The following is a 26,652-nucleotide window of genomic DNA, read 5'->3' as shown; positions in this document are numbered from 1 at the left end:
CCTAACAAGAGGAATACAGATTTACAGTAAAATAAGACATTTGTCATTATCAGGAAAGAAGTGAGACACCAGCAAAATAATCAGCCACTGCAGTATTCATTATGAAGAAATTGCCTTGGAGTAGGTTTGATAAGATCACTTAGCCTACTAAGCTCATTATTTTTACATAATAATTTCTTGAGCACTAATCCCCACGAATAATTATTTATGTAAATTCTGGTAAATGTAGAGTCAATTTTCCAACCCGTATGAAATGTGGGGGATGTGGCAGCGGTCTCAAAGCACATAGAGTGTAACACATAAAAACAGCAGAGCAGAGGAAGAGCAGGTAATTTTACATACTCTGAAATGGATGTAATGATCCAGATCTTCATTACTGTTATCCAGGAAAAACATAACCAATATGACAGATAAAGATTACTTAGATGTGAGGCAGAGGCAGGTTCAGTAAAACAGCCCAGCAACAAGAGCGAAAATTGCCTACTCACTTGCAAGAGGATAATACGTCTGTTGTTGTGGTTCATGGCAAGAAAATCAATAATGCAGTGTTTATAGATTTGGACAAAGACAAGAGGACACTTCCTGCTCAATATTGAAACAGAAGATGATAAATTGCCCCAATTATTTATTTTTCTATGCTCTAAATCTTGCTTTTTCTCAAGTGCAATTTGCAACTGGATTTTCTCACAAGTACACCCATACAGCATTATCAGTGTTGCTAAAGTAATGACTCTTTTTTGATGCAAATATATTTTGTGTTTCATTTTTTTCCATTATAGTGACAAATTCGAGTGAAAAATGTGGTTTTCGTGTTTGTAATTGCCAAGCGGGCAATTCACTGGAAGTAAACTGCTTTTTGATTAACTGGAAATTTGTTTGGGAATTTGCAGCACTAAAGTGTAATAACACCTCAGGTGATCTTGCATTATTGAATAATTCTTTAGAGGAGCCATGTGTCAAAATCTATTTGAAAATCTTTATTATACTGTGTTCACATGAAATTCGTTTCCAAAAAGAGTTGTGACGAGACAGCCTTGTAGTTATAATCTAACACAGGAGTAACGTCCTTGCAGTAGTCTGACGTGTGCACCGGGGAGCTCGAAAGTGACAGGGTACATACACAATGCACAGAGAGCAGTGAGGGAGTCTGGGGGGCAGGGCAGCACATTTTTGCCCCAGGAACCCTCAGTGTTCATTAAGGGTCTGTTCTCCTCTTTAGCTCATGACAGCTAATATTTCACAACAATACTAAGTTGTGTTTCATGCAATGTGAGCATGACAACTTGATGATGAATTCTGAGTGTCATTTGATTTGGATCCACAAAGAGTCAGGGAATATTGATATCATTCAGTGTGTATCCTTCCGAAGGATATCTGTCTCCAATGTCCACTGCAAATAAACATCCATAAATCTGCTTAGGAATCTTAGAAAAAAGATGCTTCAGGACATATCTGCGAATCAGTACAGCAGCTCTTTCTGCAGAGAAATAAAGAGGTCCACTTAAAGATACAAGGACCTCCCTCCCTTGAACAACCAGTCCTTCAACTTAAACAACCATATACTTGGTTTTTTTTTCAACCCTCTGATGCGGCCCCTAGTATTGTCTCCTGAAATAGCGCCCTTATAGCAGCAGGCATACCGGACCTTGGTTGTCAGGGTTACAATATTAAACATGTGGACTGTACCGAGAGCAGCATACCTACCTTTGTCGCCATGGTTATTGTATTAACAGTCATGGCTTGGTTAGGTTTAGGAAAAGGGAGTTGGGTTAAAATAAGTACTTCTTCAACATTAGACGATGTTTGTTGTCATGGTTACAATAATAACAACATTGTTAAAATCAGTCATGGATAATAGGAACAACATACACTGCTACTTTCACATGGGAATCAAACACTGGTCTCCTTTTTCAAAGTCCTGTGTTTTCTTGACCCGTCCCTCCACCACAACCTCCTCCTGACATGGACTATGTCACCGCACGTTTCCCTTGGCTCCTGTTATAATTATTACAGCCACTAGATGTCATCTAACAACAAAATGTAACTATTGGTCATAATAACCTGCCGTACGAACAACTTATGGGCTCGTCTTTTTACAACTAATTGTAGTTAGTAATTGTGGCTAAAATTGTTACTTGGTGGGGGTGAAAAATTACCCACATAGATGCTCCAGACTCGTCACCTTACCTCCCCTAAAGAAGTAAATCCTGTCCAAATGGGTCTTAATACATTTAAATCTCCAGTTTTACTAGGCATTTCTGTGACCTCAGCACTCTGTACATTACTCTGTTAGGCACATATCATTCCCAATGCAAATCTTAAGGGGAAAATCAAAATGCTATTAAGTTATTAAAGATAAAATGTTGGCCAGGGGTAAAAGCATCATGCAAATCAAACATTTCCGCAGACTTTGACGACCACTGCTGCTGGTGCTAAGCAGCAGACTTAACATGCATCCAGCAGAAAAGAGGAGCAGAGTGGAGGCACAGTGTCAGGATATTCAAACAGAAGTTGTGCCAAGCGAGCAGATATTTCATCATTTCAGGCAGAAAGCAGGCATCTTTATTTCACATAAATAACAGACATAACCTGCTGCTGGGTAACAGGGTAAAATTATTTTAAGTTACTAGCTTACCAGGAGCAGCTACTGGCAACTTACCAGCTGCTTAAAACAGTATTAAGCTGTAGAGTGTAGCTTCCTGACTAAGTGTAGGTCATAATCACTTATGATTCATACTTAAAATTATGCAGAAAAAACAAATGTTAATGAATTACTCTTTATTTGTAAATGAAGTGTGTGTCATAGCACTTTACATTATCTTGTGTTCACAATATACTGTTCTATTATGTACTATAAAAATGACATTGTTGAGACTGAACAGTGTAAAATACAAAACTCTGATATTTGTGCTGTTATGTAGAGGCGGTAGGGAAAACAATGTGCTGAGAGCCGGTGGTGGGAGGGCCTCGCTTCTATTAGCATTTTTTGGGTTTCAGTGTTTCTGGCTGTTTGCCAATCAGTGTATCTACAGGGAGGAAATATCCACCCAAACAAGCTGTTTTTACAGCGGTGCTGTATTTCATATCGTAAAGAGGGGATGTGTGGGACTGACAGCATGAATACCAATATAAGTTATTTTTCACTCCTGTTGATTTAGTTTGATGTTGATGAAAGATGTGTTTGCTTTTTTTCTCCCCCGGATTTCCTCATAATGTCCTGAATTTGTTGTGTTAGTTGAGGGTATCATTTTGACAGCTGGATCATTTGTAAGAATGTAATAAATAATGCATAAGGTTTCAATGGAAGGCTAAAGTCTATGTTTAGAGCATCAAATGTGCAGCATATTTGAAAAAATAGATCCTCAGGGCCATGTTGCCCAGTGGGGGGCTAATTGTGGGTTAGGACTTGTGCTTGTGTGTGTGTGTGTGTGTTTTGAACATTATTTTGCATTTAAACTCTCTACACTCTATGCATTTTGTTCAATACAACACACATTTTAACTCTTTGTGACCTGCTCTCTTTCCCCTGTTCACCCTCTGTTTTAGGAGCCCTGCTCTGATTGGCTGCTTTGTGGTCGACAGGAAGTACTTTGAGGAGATTGGCCTGCTAGATGAGGGTATGGAAATTTATGGGGGAGAAAACGTGGAGCTTGGCATCAGGGTGAGTTGGCTTGAGAACCTATCTCTCTCTCTCTCTCTCTCTCTCTCTCTCTCTCTCTTTCTCAAACTTTTCTGTATTGAATTATTTGTTAAGGCAAAGAAACAACATAGAATGAGAAGGCACATAGAAGTATACAGATACATATATGATAATGAATAAACAGCAACGAGTAAGACTGACTAACAATATAACACATAATAATGATAATAATAATAAGAAGAAGAAGAACGTAAAAAATGCCCAGCAGTCAATTCAGGTCATCATTCCATCCTTCTACTTCAATGTGATTACACTTCAGGAAGTGACAGAGGATGATCCAAATGTCCCCAAACCTATCAAGTTTGTTCTTTGTGATGTAACTTATCTTTTTTAAAGCAAAGTAAAAAGTCATTCCCACTCATCCATTGTTAAATTATACAGGTTGTTTTCTTCACCCATGAGGGCGCTAAACAAAGTTTTGCTTTCAAGAGGCAGATGTTGAGTAAGGAACTGACAATTTTAGAAGTCACAAAACCATCTAAGTAAAAATATGCACAGTTTAGGGTTAAGATGTACCTCTGTGTTTATGATCTGACTACATGTTTCTTCCAGAAACAGATCATCTGGGGGCATTCCCACATGCAATGAAACAAAGATTCCTCTATGGCTGTTACATGTATTGCCGGTATCAGGAATGCTGTGGTTTGAGTGGTGCAACCTAGATGGAGTAATGTACTGTCTGCATATCCTGAGAAATTATATCTTATTAGCCGTACATCTACCTCATGCTGACACTATACATTTCTGCTCCCCAGCACGCAGTGCTTCATGCATTAAAAATACCTGTAACATGGTGTCATTTGGGTCCTGTGCAGCACAGAGGCATCAGCCGTTCTCAGCGTACAAATTGAAACATCCTGAACAGCAGACACGTCGAGCATACAGAGGAGGAAGAGTGACCTTTCTTTTGACAGAATGGGGGCTTTATCAGTAATTCACTTTATTCATTTAGTCTGACTCAAGCAAACTGAGCTGATTACTAATGATGTCACAACTGCCAGATATCATTGTAAGCTAATATAATGATATTACATTCATTTATCACATTATGATGGATGTAATGTCTCTACTATTTAAGTTTTGTTTCAGTTTCTTGCAGCATTTAGCATTAACAGGGTTTGTGTAATTTTCAGCAAGTTTAGCTGCATTTAAAATATGGACAGTTTTTGCAGGGATTTCGTCTCTAATGTGATCTTCAGCTGGAGATGGCTCTGCAGAAGCGTCGTGCTCTGGAGACTGCAAATCAGTCCCCAGAGGACGCAACTGTTGGAACAGCTTTAAGATTAAACAGACACAGGAGACATCAGAGAGAAACTGTTGAGTTGCGCTCAGTGTGGAGTGATTTTTAACTGTGGTGACAGTGACGCACAGGTTTGGTTGTGATCTCGGACCCGGCTGCACGCTGATCAGCCTCTAGAAAATGTATAATTCTCTCTGGCTTGACTATGTCCATTTCAGATTTAGCAGACAGCTGTGAACAATCGATGATAGGAGAGCTTAAAGAGAAGATGGAGGGATAATTATTGTGCTGTGCCCTCTGTCCTCAAAAAGAAAACCATGCTGCAATGCAGCTGCACTGTCATTATCTCTCACTTCTATTGTGTCCAGTTGTGAGGTCTTGATAGTTGAACCAGCCTCACACCAACTCCACATTATTCCTTTCTTCCATCCCCTCCCAATAAAAGAAACTCACTCTGGTAGCCAACAATAAACTGTAGAAAAATATGAAGCCAGTGAGAATAAAGGAGAATGGAGCTTGCTCTGAGCTTCAGGTGGGACAAGCTTGCAGCAAACACCAATTTACCACTTTTGTGACTGACAATCAAGCAAACACACTCACCAGATTTCATATTTTATGTCTTGTGTCCTTGATAATAATTCTAGAATAATATTTAGACCACATCTTGTTGATGGAAAACTTATCGACTCACGATAATCAGATTTTCTTTTTTTTTATATTTCACAACATTGAGCTGTTTAGCTATAATGTCCAAATCCCCCACCTGAAAGATATTTGTTATACTTAAAAATAAAATAATAAAAATCAGGGTTTGTAGTCCGACTAAAAGCCTGTAAGTACCGTAAAAGAAATGAAAACCCGAGCATAAAAGCCAGTGTGGAGTGGAAGTGGTTAATAAAACTATCTGACAGTGAGACTGCAGCCATGCTGAGTTGACATTATCCATTTCCTCTGAGCAGACGAATGTCTGCCGAATAATGGAGAGAATTTAATTTCCACCCTGCCACTCAGTAAAAACCGATTTTTTCATGCACATACAGTAAACCTTTGAGTGCACTTTCCTAACATTACCAAGGAAACCCATGCCAGCAGCATTTAAAAAAAATGTTTCTGGACAATTGTGACATGTAATAATTTACACCTATTCTGAAGGACATCGTCAAGACTGAAATCATACAAATGTCCCATTGTGAACTTACTAACTACAACTGCAATGATCAACCGGGGCCACCACTTTCGCTTCGTGTCACTCTATCACCTGTGGTATGGAAAATGAAATCAAGAAATCAATAGGCTTAAGAAGAAAAGCTGCAGTTTTTTTATTTGCATATACTACTCATGATCCCTATTTGAAAACTATTTTTGTCCACAGAGTCTTCTTCATCTGGGCCGGACAATTGCTTCTGAAGACAGTGGATTCAATAAATGGGAGCCTTAATAGCCCTTATGATCCTCCTGATGTTTTTTGTTTGTGTTTTACTTTCCTCACTGCACCACAACACCTCCAGAATGTACAATAACGTAAAATAACAGGAAGCATCCCTTCGTTCCTCACTAAGCTAATTTGATTTATCTTAGACGCATGTCTGTCAGTGGGAGGCAGCCGTCATGGAGAGCAGCAAATGCATCCCACAGCTTCCCCCAGTAATTTTATGCCTCCATCCAACCTCCTCGATGCAGATTGCCCTCCACAGCTGTGTGTGTGACTCCACGCAGACAGGCCCTGTAGTGAAGGGGCCGGTCGATTTGCAGTGACTGAAGGAACTGGCTCAGCTTCAGCTTCATACATGCAAAGGATGCTCATAATATGAATGACGGCACAGTAAATATTCTCTTTAAAATGGCTTTGACCTCATCTCTTAAACATTATATGATGCCATGAATAAAAATGACCAAATCTGCCAAAGGCTTAAAATGTCCCGTTGTTTTTGCACATTTTGGGTCATTGGCAGTAATCTGTCTTTCTCTGGCTCATAACAAAATGTTTATGCGCGGCTCAGCCTTAACTTTCTCCATGTGAGGCCTGAATGACCCTCTACGAGTCAAGTATTATAAGTTTTAATATGGCTTTCTCCCTGGTGCCCCGCTGTTCACTGACTATGAGTCATTCTGCAACATTCAGAGAGGTTATTCTCTATTATAGAGCTCTTTTGGCACATAATTCTGCATAAGCCCCTAGTGTAGAGACAAATTGCTTGAGCACCTGTTGACAGTAGCACAGAGGAGACTTGGATTGCCAAGAGTCATGCACAGTGGTGCAAATCAGTTTCCCCTCTGCAGCTATGACAACAAAGGATGAACTGAAATGAACCTGTTTCGGTGAAGAGGCTCTTTAGAGCTACTGCTGAGCTTGTTGTGCAGTTGTTCACACATCAGGGTTGGTTCAGAGCGGGGTTTGGTGCTGGAGTTGCACATGTTTAGCCCACTATATCTAGCTGGATGTGTTTTTATTGGACAGTTTAAGAGTTACAAAGGCTTAGCAAGCAACATCAGCCAGAGTATTGACATTTAATTTTTATGGTAAACACCTCCAACACCACAGGGTACTCAAAGTTACAACCTAACATATCGCCCCCCAACAAGCCCACCTGGATGCACACAAACATATCAGCATTACCGTCTTAACTATCAACACATCGAGAATGACAAGTAAAAGTCAATATTTCCATTGTTATGAAGTTATTCTAAAGTAGCAGCCTTCACTGGAAAAAGTTACCCATTTCAGATCAATGATTATGTGAATCAGCGGTGACATTTTTGACAGAATCAGTTCTGCACATTAGTCTCAAGGGCATTTGCTCTAACTCTAACTAATTCATCATGTGTTGAGTTCAGTCTGAGGTTTAAGTCAGAAAACAGCCAGTTTGTTCTATTTCTATCTCCGTCATACCAAACACAGGCACCTTTTGTTATCAGTGATGTGATTTATTTATATTTTTTTCCCCCCACTTTCTGCAGCATTGCTCCATATCTCTGGCCTACACGCTCCCATTGTGATAAAGATTGCTTTTATGAAGCTTCACGTGCACCGTATTGTAATATTGTGCATATTTAATGCTCATTGTCTCATGCTGCTTTTTTTTTTTTTTTTTTTTTTTTAATCACCACGTGCGGTCATGCTTGGCACAATTTGTAATTCACAACTTCATTTGTCGTCGCCTTTCGCCCCTCATTTTCTCATTAAAACTTATAAAGGCACGAGTCCACGAGCGAGATTTGTTCCACGTTAAACCGGAGAAGACAGACTGAAAGTCGGTTAGGATGAAGAATGTAAATGTGTTGCGTTTTGTCTGGGTGGCACGCACACATATCAGCCAGACACATGTTCCAGATGTCGGATGCCAATAGACATACACATGCATCTGCAACTTCTCGGAATTATAATGATGTTCTGTTGTGTGTGCTGGGTAAGAGTTGGCACATGACCCTGTTTTATCTCACGTGAGAAGGGTTTTTATTCAAGGAGAAGACAACAAAACAAGAGAAGAAAAGGCTTTCAGAAAGGATGAGTCAAGAGGACTATGAGAAGCTGTTATTCTCTCTTCCTCAGTATTTCACTTCCTTTATCTTCCCTCTGTACTTCCCACTTTATCTCCATTCTCTTTTATCCCTTTACCTTCTCTGTTTTATGTTTCACACTTTCTGAATCTCTCCGCTTTCTCTTTCTCCTCACTGCCCGCTTTTTTTCTCGTCTCACTCTCTATCTTGCTCTGCACACCCACATGCTCAGGCAGAGATTGTTATACTCGAAGAATAGCTCCTTCTACTCTAACCTCATGTTGTAAATCCTTTATAGAGAACGCTGAGGTATTTCTGAGGGAAGCATGTATTATCTCCGATTCTGGCTCGTTTGTGCTCCTGACTGGGCACCAGGCCAGTGCTACAGTTTGACTGTTGTTCTCCAGTAGCTCTTTGCTTTGGAAGGTTACAAGGAAGGAGACTGGCCGGCAGGAGGGATTATAGCACAAACACACAAAGAAAGTGTGCGACTGGAATAGAAAGAGGAGGCGTTTCTATTCAAATCAGCATTCTCCAGCTCGTGTTTCTGCAGTACACTAAATTCCTAAGGTACCTCTGCAGACTTTCAAGCACCAAGCACATGCTACCATGGAGATTAGCATAGGTTTACATAGTCAAAAGTGTGTGTTACAACCAGTCCTCCGAGCTGAACAAAGAAATAGGTCATTTTTCTCAACCTTCTGATACGGCCCATAGGAGTATCTCCTGAAATAGTGCCCCTACAGCGGCAGGCGTACCGGACTTTGGTTGTCATGGTTACAATAAACACTCAGACTGCACCGAGAGCAGCGTACCTATCTTTGTTGCCATGGTTACTATTATAACGTCCATGGCTTGGTTAGGTTTATGAAAAGATTGTGATTTGGGTTAAAGTAAGTACTTCCTCAATATTTGATGATCTTTGTTGTCAAAGTTCCAATAATGACAATGTGGTTAACTTTGTCGAAGAGTCATGGATGATGTGAATCGAACACCGCTCTCCTGTGTCATATTCCTGTGTTTTGTTGACCCATCCATCCACACCAACCTCCTCCTCACATGGACATTGTTGCTCTATAAACTACATCACCGCCCTTTTGCTTTGCTCCTGTCATAATTACTACGACAACTTGGGCCATGTAACCTGGACGTATACTGGGCCAGAAGAAACACAAGTGTTGGCCTGGGACTCATGATACGTCGCGGGGCACTTTGGGGTTCTGTGTCTTGCCCAAGGGCACTTTGAAACACTAACTGCAGAATCAAATCACCAACATCGTAATTAGTGGACAACCATGAGCCAAAGCTGCCCTCACTACATCTACTGAAGAAAATGTATATCTTATAATCAATAAAAGATGTTGAAACAGTCATTAAAAAGAAGCAAAGAAAAGGTTTCAATAAGTTTAAGCAGTGAGTGGTTGATTCAAGGGTGAGTGCTGATTGAGACTGAAGTATCATCTGAAGTTCAAAGAAATTAAGATGGAAGTATGAGCTGAAGATTAGTCAGTGGAAGCAGACGAGCTGTAAAGAACTAACAAGGGAAGAGTAAGAAATGAATGTAGTTCAAATGTAAGTTGAAATAGTTTTAAGATTTAAATGCCACCGGGTGCTTCGGCCACAACGAGAACTACTTTACCTGTAATACACTTATACTTGCTTATAAACCTGTTATATAGTACAGCTAAAATGAACTCAGGCAGTTATAGATAACTGTGAAAACATGCCAGAGGCCTGCACACTTGTGTTGCACTCATGATGAACCAAATCGAAAGATTCATTTTATATTCCACAGGCCTGTCATGATGCCAGCTATGCCTGACAGTTTTCCCTGTCAACAAATAGCAGACTGGTTAAAAAAAAAAAAAAGAAAAATAGCAAGCACCTGGGCAGGCATTCATGTGATACCTATTTATTCATACTAATTCTATCAAGCAGGCTCGCTCGCAGTCAGATTTAATCCCCCATTTAAAGGATACAGGATTAACTGGCATGCACCTGGCAGTTACTGAAAATATCTATACCCTTATTTTATAAGCCCCTGCAGTCACTAATGTGTGTGCATTTGTGTGTGTGTGTGTCACGAAGGTGTGGCAGTGTGGGGGCAGCGTGGAGGTCCTGCCCTGCTCAAGGATTGCCCACATCGAGCGTGCCCACAAGCCCTACACAGAGAACCTGACGGTGCATGTGCGTCGCAATGCGCTGAGGGTGGCTGAGGTCTGGATGGACCAGTACAAGAGTCACGTCTACATGGCCTGGAACGTTCCTCTGCAGGTAGATGGAGAGCACACACATGCATGTTGGGAGTTTGATATGGTGCTTAGTCTCTGCGTGGGAGGGTGTGTGTGGGCATAATTTTGTACATGCCTTTTTGTGCTCAGAATCGGTGTCACAGATCTCCTAGCAACCATGACGACTGGCGTCATGGAGGTCATTGGAGATCAGTTGTGCATAGAATGAGGTTTGAATACACCTTAGGGAGATTGTTGTAGTGTGAATGTTGTAAGAAATTTTGATTTAAAAATATATTACCATGACTCATTCAGCTGGCCTGTTTCAGACAGGGTTTCAATGTCCAGCAAAAGGGTCCAGACCAAAATCTTCCTAAAACCTGCCCAATGGAAGCTTAAAGTGAATATATATAGATTTTTCATGTCATTAAAGTTCCTCACCACACATGTTTTAATCTGTTACTTAACATAACAATGTTCTTTAACATGGTTTGGAAAACTTTACACTTACTTCTTTATTAAGAAATTCTGGATCAGGCCTTGTGTCCCACCCACCACCACTGCTTGTGTTAGGTTAACAGTTAAATTAGCAAAGTGGAGTAGTTATTTGTTTGTGTTGTTTGTTAGCTTGTAACTGACAGTGGCTGACACAGTGACAGCGCCTGTGCTAATGCAAACTCTCACTCTCTGAGCTGACAAAGTTTCAGTGACCGGTGAAAGAGAAGTGTGCATCAAGATGATAAGCGTTAGAGCAGTTTTCAAAGTGTGGGAAAGTGAGCCTCCACTCAGAGAACATAAAAACAGCATATCACTGTTTCAGCATCGTGCATTAATCTTTTCCATACATGCTCTAGGCAAAAAACTGATTTTGCCTCCTTGTTATGTGGCGCTGAGGGGCAAGGAAGGACTGAGTGAATCAGTGAGCTGTGCACAGCTCTACAAAGAAGGAACGGCACAGATCAGAACATTTGACACATTTTACATGATATGATAAGAAGTGTGAATAAATCTTCAGTTCATTATGCAACAGTGGACAAATTTAGGTGATGAATGGGAAACACTGTGGTGGATTTACCGGGTAATAAGAAAAAAAGTTTCTCTGCAGGGCCTCATGCGTCGTGGATGTCACTTAACATTGTGCAGCACACAATATGCAACAAAGCGGTGGGCGGTGTTCTAATGTTACCCATCACTTATCTAAATATCTGAGGCACATTTTCAGCTCACTCTGCTTGTGCATTACAGGCACGTTGTGCGCCCCCCTGTGACGCGCATAGATGTAGGGATGCAGTGCAGGGATGCACTGTAGCAAGGAATAAACATAGATCATACCTCCTCCTCCTCCATTTTCTGATTGCCCCAGATCCAGTCTCGTCCCTCACTGTTGGTACCAAAAATCAATCAATTTGGCCAAATGCATAGCTTAGTTTAGCTAACAAGATGTTCACAGTTATTTTTTTCTCATGCTGGGCCTCCCCTGAAGTTCTCTGGTGCCCCCCCCCCCCCCCCCCCCCCCCCCCCCCCCAGTAGAGGCGTGGCTCACAGTTTGAAAATTGCTGAGATTCAGACTCAGATTAGGAGTCCTAAATCTGTGACTAGCATCCCTTGACAGGATTGGTTTCTTATGTATGTGATGTATGAGTCCCTGGCTGTTTGAATCTGCTCCCATTTCACGGTGGAAATACACTATCATGGCCTTGACTGCTGATTTTGCTCATGATATGTCTGTATTATATAAAAAACATCACATGGACATGTTAACAAGGTTAAAAACTTGATTTTCAATGGAGGTTGTCTTTACAAAAAAAACTCAGTTCAGCCTGTCTTCATCAAATGATAGAATCCAGTTCTTTCTCTGTCTGATTGCTCTTTAAACATTTCTTTCGGTCTTCTTGCTCAGTTATTATTTCCAGCTCTATTGTCACTCTAAGTAAGCAGTAGTGCCGAGAGGACCCCAAGCCCTGAACTCTGCATTTGTTATTTCTGATTCCTTTGCGACATTGGAAGTCGAAAATGAAATGTATTTATTTTACTGCTCTAGGTTGTCAGTGAAATACTCACAAGGTAAACTCTGATGTGTTTGTGTTTATGTCCTTCTCTAGAACTCAGGAATAGACATTGGGGATATTTCTGAGAGAAAGGCCCTGCGATCCAGACTCCATTGTCGACCCTTCAGCTGGTTCCTTTCCAACATTTACCCCGAGCTTCGATCCTACAGCAATACAGTTGCTTATGGAGTGGTGAGTTACATTTTTCTTTAAATTCTCAGGATTCCTAACATTTTGAGTCCTTGACATAAAGTAAATCAATTTGTTACTATCCTGAAATATTGGCTTCGTATTCATTAAAGTACACTGCTATTCATCCACTACAGGAGGCCAGAGAAACAAGTCCACGAAGTCTAGATCCAACAGCATACCCATAGTATGATGAACACTACACCATATACTTCCCCACTCAGTCTCCACTGGTTGTTACACATACAGAAACTCCTCAAAGCAGAGCATAAAGTATTCAACAGTATTTTAATTCATTATGAAATAGGAACAAGACACTCCTTTAGCTTTATCAAAAATTAATATGCCTTTGTTGTGGCAGCTTAAGAGCAAGGAGTTATGAAAATGTGTAAACATATTTCTAACATGTTTTTTCTCTTGTTACATTTTAGCCAAAAGGCAAAATAGGCTCCCACAATTAAGGTGTTTTTATTTAGAGAAAGAACAAAAGTGCTGCACTTCACAATCATATTTTCTATTTTATTGGCCACTTGGGGGCAGAACACACTGTAAGCACAACGCGCAACACGAATATATTGTCACTTTATGCGCAATCAGTTAGCTATTGCCTATATAAATGTCCAGGAGAATTTATTTGTAGCATGTTTGTGGCAATTTGATGAATATTACTCCAGAATTCACTCTAATTTTAGTTCTCTTTTGTCATCTCCTTTGGATATTAAATGTGCCACTATGCTACCAGAGAGTAGCTAATTTTGCTTGTCTCTGTTGGTTTATCTGTTTAGCTTTTTCCACTGAAAATAGCTTTGTGCTGTAGCTGACACTAAGAGCAATGAACCCTCTGAAAACCAAAACAATAAGCTAAAAGACACTGAAACTCTCCAGAGAGCTGAGGAGGGCTACAGTCAAGTCATAATCTTCCCACCAAAAACTATAAACCAACCAACCAACCAACCATTTCTTGGCTAAGGTTGTGTTGTGAGCACTCCCATATGCAAATGCAATGTAATATAGTCATATTATATTATAATAATATAATATAGTCATAAGCACTGAAACACAATAAACTCCTCCTCATGATGAAACTTTTCCATTAAAACTCAACTTTTCCAAGTATTTCAAGCAGTTAAATTTAAACTTTTCCATTAATGATCACACCACTGATCACAGCAGCACAGTACTGAAATGGTGAACCTTTTTATGCCACTTTAGACTTAGTTGCTTTATCTTTTTATGCCATTTCTGCTTGGCTATTCCCCTCTTCAGCTAACAGCTGTGGGAGGTTTTTGCATAATTGAAAAATGACAGTAATCTGCAGAAAGCTGAGCAGAATTATCCTCCCGCTTAGACTTGTCCTGCTGATGGAGGAAGAAAAATGAGTACTTCTCGGCTTAGTCCACTGAGTAATAATTTAATAATTAAATTTTTGATTGTGATTTTTGACTGTTGTCTCATTTGAACATTTTAGACGTAACCACATGCAGATATAGTTTGAGTCATCTGTCTTCTGCAAGCTTGACTGCAGTCTGAAAGTAATCATCACACAGAACCTGTTTCCTTCAAGCTGAAAAGGTCTTATTCTTTCAGCCTTAGTGACTCTCTGCATGACTTCAAGTCTGTGACTAAAGGAAAAACAAACAAACAAAAAAAAAGTTTGAATCGATGGAGGAAAAGAGGCCGCTCTGGTTCTGCTCAGGCATTAGCAACAGCAAATGAGTCTCTGGCTTGGAAAACAGCCTCCGTGCCACCTCTTGTGTTTGTTGTTCGATAAACACTTCAATCACAGTGCAAGCCGCGTGGTGTTGTTTGTTGACACTACTGAGCATGTGCGGGGGTTCGGCTTTGAGTGTGTGAGATGAAAGCATTGCCACAGTGACATCTGAGAGATGTAGATATGAAGTTTACATATTTGACAAAAACAAACTCTCACAGGAGATGGGGAGTTGGAGAGATTACAACAAGTGTTCTGGTGTGATACCATCTGCGGATTCTGTTTATACACTCATCTCTTACTTAACATGAAACAAAAGCTGGAGGAAGGCCCTGCTCACACAGGTTAAATATTGAGCAAGAAGAACACAACTTGAGAAGATCTGTCGAGCCGTTTCAAATGAAAAACTCCCTCATGATATCATGAGCATGAACTGTTCCACCACTTTGATGTTTTCACCTCCTTGTTTTTTCTTTATTGACATTTCACTAAACCCCCCCCCCTAAACTTATCCAAGCACTTTTGTTACTAAACCCAACCACATTCATGGGATGCACACCCAGGCCTCCAGGGTCAAGTCTTGCAATTTGTACACCAAATACCCAGTAAGCAGACGCAACATCCCCACAATGTCTGTTCAAGATTAAGACATCAACAGTTGATTGCAGGACCATTTGAAACATCATCTGTTGAGCATCTGAGGGTATTGTTGTGCGATGAAAATCTGTACACAGCCAACGATGTAAAATTGATGTAGGTGCAACATAAACCCAATTTCATCTTTAAATGGGTAATTTTCATTTTGCAAAAACATTTCTGCATTCTTCTAGGTTATTATCCACCCTGATCACCTCCATACAACTTCTTTGCATTGTATAACCAGGACATTCACAGTTGTAATTACCTTTTCTTCAGAATGCATTCCACAATTTATATCAGTCTGCAGTCTCAAGAACTATTTGAGAGCTTAAAACTGTGACTTTCATTGTGAAGCATCGGCTTTGCCTTGGAAATTATATAGTGCTGAAAAAAACAAGCACATAAGTCAAATTTCTCAGTTCTGTTTATGTTGGATTTTTTAAAAAGTGTTGATGAACATTAGGGTAAAGGCAAAGATTTACAATAAAAGCCAAGAGTTTACAGTGTGAAATGGTTGTTCAAAACTTTTATTTCATGTTTCTATTTGCTTCAGAGGCTGAGAAATAACAGTTTTAGTGACAGCATTGCATCAGGAGAATCTTTACCTCAAGCTAGCGGCTCGCTGTTTGTCCTCCTCTAACATGGCTCAGCCTGAGTCTTGACTTGCTGGTTAGCAGCTCAGCAGGTTGAAGTCAGTTTCTCTATCTTCTAAATTGTTGTTTTTATTTATTGTTTTCATCCAGGTAACGGTTGTCATCTGCTACAGTATCGCTCCCCAAAATCGCTCAGGTCATTGGCCATTGTTCCAACTGCAACTTTATAAATGTTTTAAAAAATACAATACATTCCCCATTTACTTCCTGACACAAATTTCAGCGAATCATGAAGGGAGAAACACACGTACATCGTATCCGGTCTTAATGGGTTAATTGAAGTTCCCATGTTTAAGCCTTTATTTTGACAAAGCATTCACCTCGCTGTTGTGCCCATGAGCAAGACACTGAACCCCTACCAGCACCATGGCTGTTGCTTTGTACAATAGCTGAGCCTGACTTCTCCATAAAATGGCGGGAGGAGGAGAGAGAAATTCCCCTTGGGGATCAATAAAGTATCATATTATTGAACCACTGTAATAAGTGTGACAGCGACATGTGATATTGTGAGATAGGAAGCTCAGCTTGGCCCTCAATGGTGGATCAAGAATTGTACAGAAAACCCCCACAGGACTGTATGTGATGTGACTGCAGAGGAGGAGAAGTGGTGCGATGCAGTAAGTGAACTGGAGTAGAGCCGTAGTCAGTGACACAGCAAGGCCGGCGACTTGGCGCTCGGATGAGACTGTTTTCTAGATGTAAGAAAAAAAATCCATCTGTATGTAAAAGAAATGATCTCCACTCTCATCATAAATTCAAATATTGGCTCTTTGGGATTCAGATTAGTATGAGTTTGCAACCAAGAAAGATGCAGCCAAATTTGCAGCATTTTCAGTCATCTTTAAAATAAAAGGAATGTTTGCATTTTGCTAAAGTTTGTGAGGAACCGTAGGGAAAACCGAGACTCACACTCCCTGAATAGAGAAATAGGCATTTCTATTCAAATCGCCTCTTTTTAAAGGTCACTTGAATGGCATTCTTAAGATGGCAGCCACAGAAATGTTTACAACGTTGTGCAGGTGAAGGTGGAGTACGTGAGACTCAGAAAGCTGAACTTTTAGCATAATAAACACTTCAAAAGGCAGTTAAAGCATACCTGCTGTCTGCATGGGTCTGCTTTCAGACACTGAAATAAAATCTCCACTACAGCCACATCTAAAGCCTTATAAATGAATATTTTTACCCTAACATTTAGAGAAATGAGTAATTGAAAGGAGATAAATTAACATCCAATCCAACAGCTCTCTTTGAAGCTCTTACTGCTTGGTTTAGTGTAACTACTCTCATGTTTTCAGCAGCATCAAGCAGCTGTTTTCATGGGAAAAGAAAAGAAAACACTCTGATAACAATCTGATAAAACCACTGTGCACTACCTGCCAAACAGCAAACAGCATATAGACAAATTTAGCAATTCTCCAGTGGAAATACTGAGGCATTAAGCAGCTGTAGAGCCAGATATTCTTACTCAGGAGCTGGTGGTGACCAGCATCCAGTTGTCAGGTAACTCAAAATATAACTTCAGTGGGTTGATAAAGTTGCTCTGTGTCTGCTGGAAGCTGAAGCAGGACAGTCATTGTGCTGGGCAGTTTATGTGCTTGTTTGGCATTCCTCCGTCTACAAATGGCCAAAAACAGATGATTGCAGCTTTAAGGCACAGGACAAACTTCTAAATGTCTCCGCCCTCAGGCGTTTATTAAATACTGCAGAAAGGCTTTAGGAAGTCAGGTGATATAATATTAAGAGCAACAAAGTGCAAAGAGTGAGGAGGTTTGAGTGCACAGGAGTAAGGTGGAGGATGACAGGGTAAAGCACATGATTTTTCACTAGGAAACCAGAGTGTGACTGCAAAAAACATTGCTGGCTATGGGCACCTGGGTGCAAATAGCATCTGCCTACATTTTATTATCATGTCTGACTCTTTACTCCTTCGGTTTGCTACTGCCTGGCACTGAGAAACTGCAGGGAGGGGGACTGCGCTGCCGGCCTTGCATCTGTCACAGCACAGGTTGTGTTTCTTGGAGGCTTTTTTAACATTTAAATTCAGAGTGTTGATGCTCCAACAGCAAAAGCATTGTTCCAACCATGTTTTGGCCCCATTTTCTTCTTTAAAACATGCCTTCATGACCATTTGTTGTAAATGTTTGAAGGAGGAATAGCTACTGAAGTATAAAGATTGTCCTGTCCTGATTTACATATATTGGGCAATTATGATTCTCTCTGGAATATAGCCAACCTGTACCAAGTAACCTGGAAAAAGTACAGATGCTTTTCCGTTTTGAAATATTACTCTGCAGGTGCCAAAAAAAAGGTGAAGGTTATTCTAAAGTGTTTGTATGACTTTCTCCTGGCAAGCAGTAATTAGCCTACAGTGTTCCCATTTGTCTTCACTCTAGCCTCTCAACTACAGCTACATAGAGGACCACTCTGTCATAATTGAGTAATTAATTATGTAAAAGCAGAGTGGAAAGATAGAGGGTAGAAACAGATGCACAGAGGGAAGAGACAGAAAGACTTGTCTACATATCCACACAAAGCATTGAAGTATATTATGTTAAACCAATGTTTCAGTATATTGTGGAATAATTGCTGAGATTTTAACAACTCAGAAGTTTATGCAGGGTCTGGTAGCTATATACTTCTAGTATTAAGTTAGTTTTATAAGTTGCTGTACTGGAACATCTATCATTTTACAAGAAATCACCACTTCACTTACATTAGTCCTAAATCCTAGAACCAAAATGGTCCTTAATCCAAGGGCATTAGTGCCTCTTCAGTAATTTTCTTTAACTGGGAAATGAAATTCTGGCCACCAAAGTAACTGATAAATGTATATATAGAGCATATGTGTATGAATGTGGATATTTTGCTTGCAGTATTCACAATGACAGCAGCAGTGGCCCCAGGGCAAACGCAGCAGTTGCTCTTCCTCAGAAGTGAACCTCAAAGCTAGCAGGAGATTATCACTCTTAAGCAGGTGATTTGAGGCTAGTGAGTGTAGAGAGAGGGCAACTGGCCCTCCCCTCACAGACTCTGCCCCAGCTTAATCCATCTGAGCACTTTTTTACCTACTCTGGTCTGAGTGAAACTTTTCCATTTAAAACAAAATAGATTAAAGCAGCTCAAACCATTTGAGTTTTCAATAGGAAACACAGAAGTAACTTCTACAAACTTCTCAGTTAAAGTGTGCTTAGCAAGGTGGCTAATTGGCAATTAGCTTAACTTGCAACTAGCAATCGTATACCTGTGTATTAATTATGGCTCTTGAGTCAGGATATGCATTGCACTAGCTAAACTGCAGGAATCAAGTGAATAAGGGTATTTTCAAAACTCAAACTATTCCTTCAAAGAGATCTAAATAAGATATATTTTGTTGCTACTAGTCTGTACTACAAAATGTTTTATGAGGTGCTTCACAAGAGGCAAACAAAATGAGAATGAAGATGAGCTTCACAATGCAATATCTGTAAAACTCTTCAGGGATTCCCCAGAAATTTGGCACAGATGTTCGGTCGGATTCAAGGACTGACTGATTAGACTTTAGTGGTCAAAGGTCAAGGTCACGGTGACCTCACAAAATGTTGCTTTGGCCTTGGGAATGCAATATTTCTGTAATGCCTTGAGGGAATTTCTTCTTCCCTTGGACTTTTGGACAAACTGATTAGATTTTAGTGGTCAAAGGTCAAAGGTCAAGGTCAGTTTGACCTCACAAAACATTTTTAGCCATAACTCATGACTTTACACAGCAATTATGACAAAAATTTCACAAAAATGGTTCATATGTTATATGACTCTGTAATCTGTCACGAGTCTGAGTGGCGGAGGAATACAACCATGAGGCGGTAATTCTAGTTTTTGTACGTGTTTTACCATAATTGCATGTTAACATCTCTCTATATAGAGATAATCATAATTGCACATAAAGTAAATCACATTTTCACAATTCCATGCTCTCTCTCCCTCCCTCTCCTCCACATCCCCCCACCCCTCTTCTATCTCTCTTGTTTTTTCAGTTGAAGAACAGTCTTAGAGATGACCTGTGTTTGGACCAGGGACCTGACACTGACAATGTTCCCATCATGTATCTCTGTCATGGTATGACACCACAGGTCAGTGGGCTCGCAATCATTTTACTCTGTTCTGCTCTTTTCTGTTCTGTTCTGTTCTATCTCTTGAAAGACATGCAGCACACCCAAACACCCCAAGAAAAACACTGTAAGATCTTAGGAGATCATTGTGGTATCTCATTATTTTCATTCATTTCATTATCCAACAAAAAGGCTTTGTAAGATTCAAATACATAAAGTATATTGTCGTTGTTTTGAACATCTATCTAGAAAAATTAACCTTGCCAGGCAGCTGGATTTCTAGTGAGAATCCATCTTGCCAGGCTTCAGGCTACTCACTAATGGCTGAACCACAGTGGTACAGAGCAATTAGCATCCTACAGTATGAGGGAGGAAGTACTGGCAGCTAGAGGCATGTCTCAGAAGTGACTAAAGCGAAAAGCAACTGTTCATTAGCAACTGTTGTGGCTCCTAAAGACTTAGCATAGAAATTAAAAAATTACCATAGATGCTAGTTGTATGAGAACTAGACAGTATTTCTTCATTGAAAGAAGAGAAAAGAACAGCACCAAGGTTTTTGCTCTTCTCCCGACTCCCTTCAGCAAGAGTTTGATTCACTAACTCTGCTGATGACGGTGATATGAATGGGAAGGATGCAGAAACTGATTGGTTCCAGCTGGCATGTAATAGACGGTGATAGACAGGTGGTACATCAAATCTGAAAGCAATTTTGAGAGCACCTGCCCTTTCCAAACAGTTTCCAACAAAGCCTTCCTGGATGGTCCACTGTAACAAATCTTTTGGTTAACTATCTGCATGAGTAGATTTTTTGTTATTGTCGTTTATTTGTTGGTGGGCTTGCTTTTTTGGCCACTTGGGAGCAGCAGAAAAATCCGGAAACACCATGCTGACATATCACCATCTTTTATCGTCAATTTTAGAGAACTATGGCCTATTTATGCATCCAGCATACACAGAGCAACATTAAAATGTCTTTGTGTCCACCCTATGAATGAAAGTCCAATATTTCCTCTGCTTTTAGCTCTGTTTTTGGTCTCTATAAAATCCTAAAGAGACTATCTGGCTCTAAGTGCTCCTATATGCCCACTACCTTACTGCTAATGTACACTGTCTGTTGAGTACAGTTTGTTTACCAGAGCTTTTTGGCTATTAAAAAAGGCTGCCTGCTAATGGAAACAATGCTGATAAGAGCAGAGTTTTGGACCAGAAAATCAAAACAATTAGCTAAAAGATGCTAAAATGCTATGCAGATCTAAAGGAAGATAATTCTCTGTGGTTCCCACCACAGGTGACTATTTTCACATTACACATGTCATTTGATCCTTTGTTTATGTAAAATATTGGTTAGTGCAGCTTTAAACATTTCCAGGCCAAGAGGAAATTACACTTTTTTGCGTTAGAGTTCATGAAATAGAGTCATTTTTAGAAAACCTGGTGACTCTGCTGATAAGGGGCATCTGTAATGTTGAGCTGCGTGGGCCTGTAAATCACGTAAAGAAGTCACATTTCCAGTGAGTAAGTTTGTTAATTAAAGCAGAGATACAGAAGACAACTCTATCACCATGCTATAATAATGCTGCTTTATCATGTGGTTGTAGGGTGAAACTTTTTAGCTTTGCAGCTGAACTATGTAAGAGTAGTCACTAATGCCGATCAACAGCTCTATCAGCCCACTCCCGATCTAAGAGGCAGTAAAGGCTGCACTTATGTCCCCTGTAATGGAGGCACTGGAAAACACTTTAAACAGCATGGGAGTGTGACTGTGTATTTCCACTTTTCCCCACTGTGAAATGTTCTGTCACTTGACTAAATTAAAAATTCAACTGATTTAACCATGTGCATTATATCCCAGCTGCCATAAAGAAGTTTGCATCATCAGAAATGGACTCCACCACATACCAAGACTGGCGTTTAGAGGCTCTTTCTTAGGACACGCCGAGCTTCGCCTCCATTGTCAGTAAAGTTAATAGCTTTGACCGCAGCCTTAATGTCAGAAACATTCAACTTTCTATCTGTGTCAAACTCAGCAATACAGCATCAGCTGCTGAAACAGCTGCGTTGGCATTTCTATGTCTCTCCTGTCTTTTTGCCTTTTACATATTCTCTCTCCTGGAGACCGCATAATCAGCAAGCGCTGATAAAGAAATTGAGTTGTATTCGTAAATTTTTTTTAATCTCCCTCACTGTCTGTCAACACAGGAAATTGAGATACGCAAGGCCACCATTAAGGGCTTTGGGCTTATTCCCTTTACAATAAAAAGCTTAATTCTGAGTGTGCTAGTTTTGCTTAAAATGGGCACAAAGCTTGCAAGAAACTTTGTGAAAAGTTTTCACATCCATAACATGAATTTTGCTCAGTCAAACTGAGGGTAGGACAGGAAGATAGCAGGTACAAAAATGTGTGACTGGTTGATAAAAATTTGAGAAAGTTCATGATTTTTTATACATTTATTTAATTATTAATATTATTATTACTTTTTTTTTTTTTTTTTACAGGAGAAAGAGGAGGCTACATGTGTACTATATAGGCCTAGTCATAGCAAAAATATTTAAATATGTATATTTACATACATTTATAATTATGTATATAAGTTCATAGAACATTAGGCAAAGGGCAGTATGTCCCAATGCTCTCTCTCCCTCTCTCTCACTCTTTCTCTTACCCCAGCGTGCTCTGTCGCTGTGAACAAGGATAATCTGTGACTGCTTTCAGTTTACAAGTCTTCACTTTTCCAACTGCTTGGAAAGAGAGACAGGGCCGGCAGGAACAGCACTGCAGCAGCAATAGTGTTGACACACGCTGCAGGCCACAGCAGTTCAGCGAGGTAGTTATACATAGGGCAAGTGATGCAAGAGGTCCGTCAACTCATTCCTACTTGTTATATAATTGCTGGTTAAGTTGACTGTTAACGGTGCAGGTCAAAATTTAAACTCAGGTCACCAGGAAATGTCATGGTTCTTCCAATAAGCTGTTCTCCGCCGCCTGTGGACCAGTTATATTTCCCCTCCTCTCGGAATGATGCACTATTATTCATTTGGCCTTTATGAATCTGAAAGGTTGCGTCTTAAAAAAACTCAAGCAAATGAAGAGATAATTTGTCCATATTAAAGGAGGAATTCCATCTTAGCAAAAATAAAAATGACTTCTAGCAAGCCATAATTTACCCACTGCACTGTAACATCTCTCAATATAACAGGGGTATTTGTGGGACTTTACTAGGATAAATCAAGATTGTAGCAGAATATCATTTCACCACACAGAATCAGCAAGGGAGACTAATCACCTTATAGACTCCAGATATTTGGGCTTTTAGACTCAGAGGTGCATACAGACATTACACATGAAATGAAACAGAAGTTATTATCTATCCTGTACTTGCTGCAGTAATCAGAGAGGGATTAGAGAATCTTAATGGATAAATCTATAATCTTTGCTGTTAATGGATGTTCTCACATATTCACACATAACGGTCATTCCTTCCATTAGCCTAATGAAATTTCAGGCCTCAATGACAAGACTTATGCAGAGTGACAAGGAAAAACAATACCAAAGCTATTTCCAGCCATCAAAACTGCTATAGTACTATACTAGACTGATCTTGGGCTTACTGGTGAATGCCAAAAGGATGCTATGATTAAGAGACATCAACAATAAGCAGCCTTAGGATGCAGAGAAAAAAGCAGCAAGAACCATTTCATAGCCAACATCAAAGACTCAAGTATTCCTCTGGTCTTCTATCGTGCCTTTATCGCCTTTCATTCTTTATTCCTTATTCATGCGGAGTGTCTTTTGTAATGTTATTCCCCCAAGTCCCTCTTATTTCCCTTTCAGATCCTTTTTATTCTCGATCATCCGATCCTTTAGATTGCCCCTGAGTCCTCTTCCTTCTGAGCTGCATCACTTCATTCCTGTGTGTGTCCAACAGAATGAATGGATATGGCTCTGAATACCTGATGAACTGTTGAATGTCAACGATGCAGAGCGTTCCTCAATTTCCTTTTCAGCCACTTGACACAGAGGTAGGGATGCAGCAGAGGATGAGATGGGGAGAGCAAGGCAGAGAGAGAAAGACAGAGAGACCACCCCACCCTCCCCCCACCCCACACACACACACGCACACACTCTTCTTTTACGTGTGACTGTAAATGACGACAGCTGTCAACTTCGTGTCACATCAGCTTTACTGTAAAGAAGGTCTGATCTCCCACTTGGTGTCCAGAATTCTGCAAATGTGTCAGCATAGTTGCAAAACACTAAAGGTTTTAGGTTGCAAGTGGAATTTTGACAAAGCACATATTATATGTATTAAAAAGTCTAGTGGGAGACGTAGTTAAATATCAGATACCTGCTGTTAGTTACTTTACTGAAGTTAAAATTGCAATTCAGCAATGTAAAAATCCTCCATTACAATTAATAGCCCTGCATTCAAATCATTACTCAAATAAAAGTACATGAGTATTATTAGTACTATATATTTTCCTTGCATTTAAAGTAAAAGCACTCATTGTGCAGAATGGCTCCTATCACAGTGTTATATTATTTTATTTAAATTGTTGGATTATTATTTCAGATGCATTAACATTTAAGAGGAGGTGTAACCCAGTGGTTTCCAGCCTGGAGGTCATGACCCCAGGTAACCTCAGTGAGGTCACAGGTGAAATCTGATTTTGGAAACCTTTCTACTAAAATTAGATTTCCTTCTGCAAAATGTGTAATTGTGCTTAAAGCCTGCTTGCTAGCTTGTTAGCTACATCCATGCTAAACCAACCAACTGGAAATATTGTTTAATACGAAGTGCACTCTCAGCTGTTAAACACCTGCCAGTTCAACGCTTCTCTGACCTCCACCATCACCTGCACAGATTTAATGTACACACAAACTGCTTAACTGCTCTCATGCTATTATTTTTCCATTTATGTTGATAACAACTGAAGGAGCTTAAACAGTGTTTTCATCATGGTTCATGATGCTAAATAAAGCAGGAAACTTGCAGCACTTATTATTGCCTCATTGTTGAAAGGTGCTACACAAATAAACCTCCTGTCCTTGCCTGTAAATTTGTGCTAAGACACTTTAGATAATGCCACATAGGAGACACACATGGGATGTCAGTCAGCATAGCAAACAGGAAAAATGTCACACATGAGGCTGAGGAATACACACTAATAACAGGAATGGCTGGAAAGCTTGACGAAAAGGTGGTATGAGCACAGTGTGGCAACTGAACAGTGGAGAGGCCAGACTATACACAGAGGAGTGATTGGCTAACAAGACACGGGACAACACAATAAACTGGTGGGAACAAAAAAAAAAAAAAACAGAAAGGCAGCAGGCAGAATGACCATAGACACATGAGGTATGTGGTTACAAAATAAAACAGAGAATAACTACAACGAGACCAAGCGGGGCGTCACAGAGGGTGTTGAATCAGGGGCTTATTTCTGGCCAGTGCTGGAGGTGTAGAAAACAATATCTATTCAACAGAATGATGAGTAATTCAAGTGGAAATTAATCAGGTAATAGAAATTTGATCTGTGCCTCAATACGGGCAAGCCTTACTGAGAAGATTGGTTTGTGGCTGGATCGATAAAGTTTGAAAATTAGCCCTTTGAGGCTACTTACCTGGGCAGAATTCATGACCGCGTGTGTGTGTGTGAGTCTCTTATTTCTATGCTTTGTGAGGACCTCTGTGACTTCTTTTGCAAAGCGAGGACACTCACTTCTTCATGAGGCTATTTTTGGATTTTAAGGTTAAAGCTTGTCATGCTAATAAGCTGTTAAATATGAGAGTCATGGATTAAATGTAGTGAATAAGTGTTCTCACAAATATAGAGGTGCATTCATTGGTATGACTTTGTGTGTGTAGGTGTGTGTGTGTGTGTGTGTGTGTGTGTGTGTGTGTGTGTGGTGGATGCGTGGGTGTCTACAAAGCAAATTTACCAGGATATTGAACTTGTAAGTTCAGTCAGAAATGAACAAGTGGCAGGAAATCTTGTAGCAGAATGTGATGTTTGTTAAAGGCTGGGAAATAATAAAAAAAAACAGCCAGGCCTTGATAAAGAGAAACCAAGTAGCAGAACTAGTGAAATCAAAGATTAAGCTTTGAAACACAGCCTTGTCCCTTGGGAAAGGGTAAAAGCTTTCCTCCGATAGCGATTTTTCTTACTAAAGAGAATTTAGAAGACATTGATTTATCATTTTTGGAAAAGTTGGTTGTGTATTAATGATTAAAAATAGAATTATTTCACCAGGGAGTCAGTTTGATACAAAGAAAACTCAAACCAATTACCAGACTTTAAAAACTCTTGACAAAGACTGTGTGTGTGTGTGTGTGTGTGTGTGTGTGTGTGTGTGTGTGTGTACTTGTACTTGCTACATAGTAAGGACCAAAAAAGTATTTTACAGAGTGAGGACATTTTGGGAAAGTGAGGACATTTTGGCCGGTCCTCACTTTTTGAGACACCTTCAAATCACATTTTGAGGGTTAAAGACCTGGTTTTAGTTATGGTCAGAATTAGGTTTAGGTTAAGGTTAGGGTCAGTGTTAGGGTTAGGCATTCAGTTGTGATGGTTAAGGTTAGGGTAAGGGGCTAGGGAATGTATTATGTACGTGTGTGTGTGTGTGTGTGTGTGTTTGGGAGAAATACATTCACAACCT

The 26,652-nt window shown here is 40.0% G+C and overlaps 1 protein-coding gene across 2 annotated transcripts in view; it reads left to right on the top strand.

The window, feature by feature from the left end:
• galnt18a (UDP-N-acetyl-alpha-D-galactosamine:polypeptide N-acetylgalactosaminyltransferase 18a) overlaps positions 1–26,652 on the top strand; it is a 132,211-nt gene that overhangs the window by 88,256 nt on the left and 17,303 nt on the right. For both annotated transcript variants that reach the window (XM_071506714.1, XM_071506706.1), the window contains exons 6-9: positions 3,547–3,661; positions 10,527–10,712; positions 12,772–12,909; positions 19,920–20,015. In XM_071506714.1, coding sequence (XP_071362815.1) covers positions 3,547–3,661; positions 10,527–10,712; positions 12,772–12,909; positions 19,920–20,015 — 535 coding nt within the window. The remainder of the gene's footprint in view (positions 1–3,546; positions 3,662–10,526; positions 10,713–12,771; positions 12,910–19,919; positions 20,016–26,652) is intronic.

Source organism: Trachinotus anak, unplaced genomic scaffold (genome assembly GCF_046630095.1).
Source record: "Trachinotus anak isolate AG129_WGS33_773 ecotype Australia unplaced genomic scaffold, CSIRO_AGI_Tana_v1 ptg000002l, whole genome shotgun sequence".
Classification (NCBI taxonomy): domain Eukaryota; kingdom Metazoa; phylum Chordata; class Actinopteri; order Carangiformes; family Carangidae; genus Trachinotus; species Trachinotus anak.
Note: the sequence above shows the minus strand (reverse complement) of the source record. Positions and strands in the feature narration are given on the sequence as shown.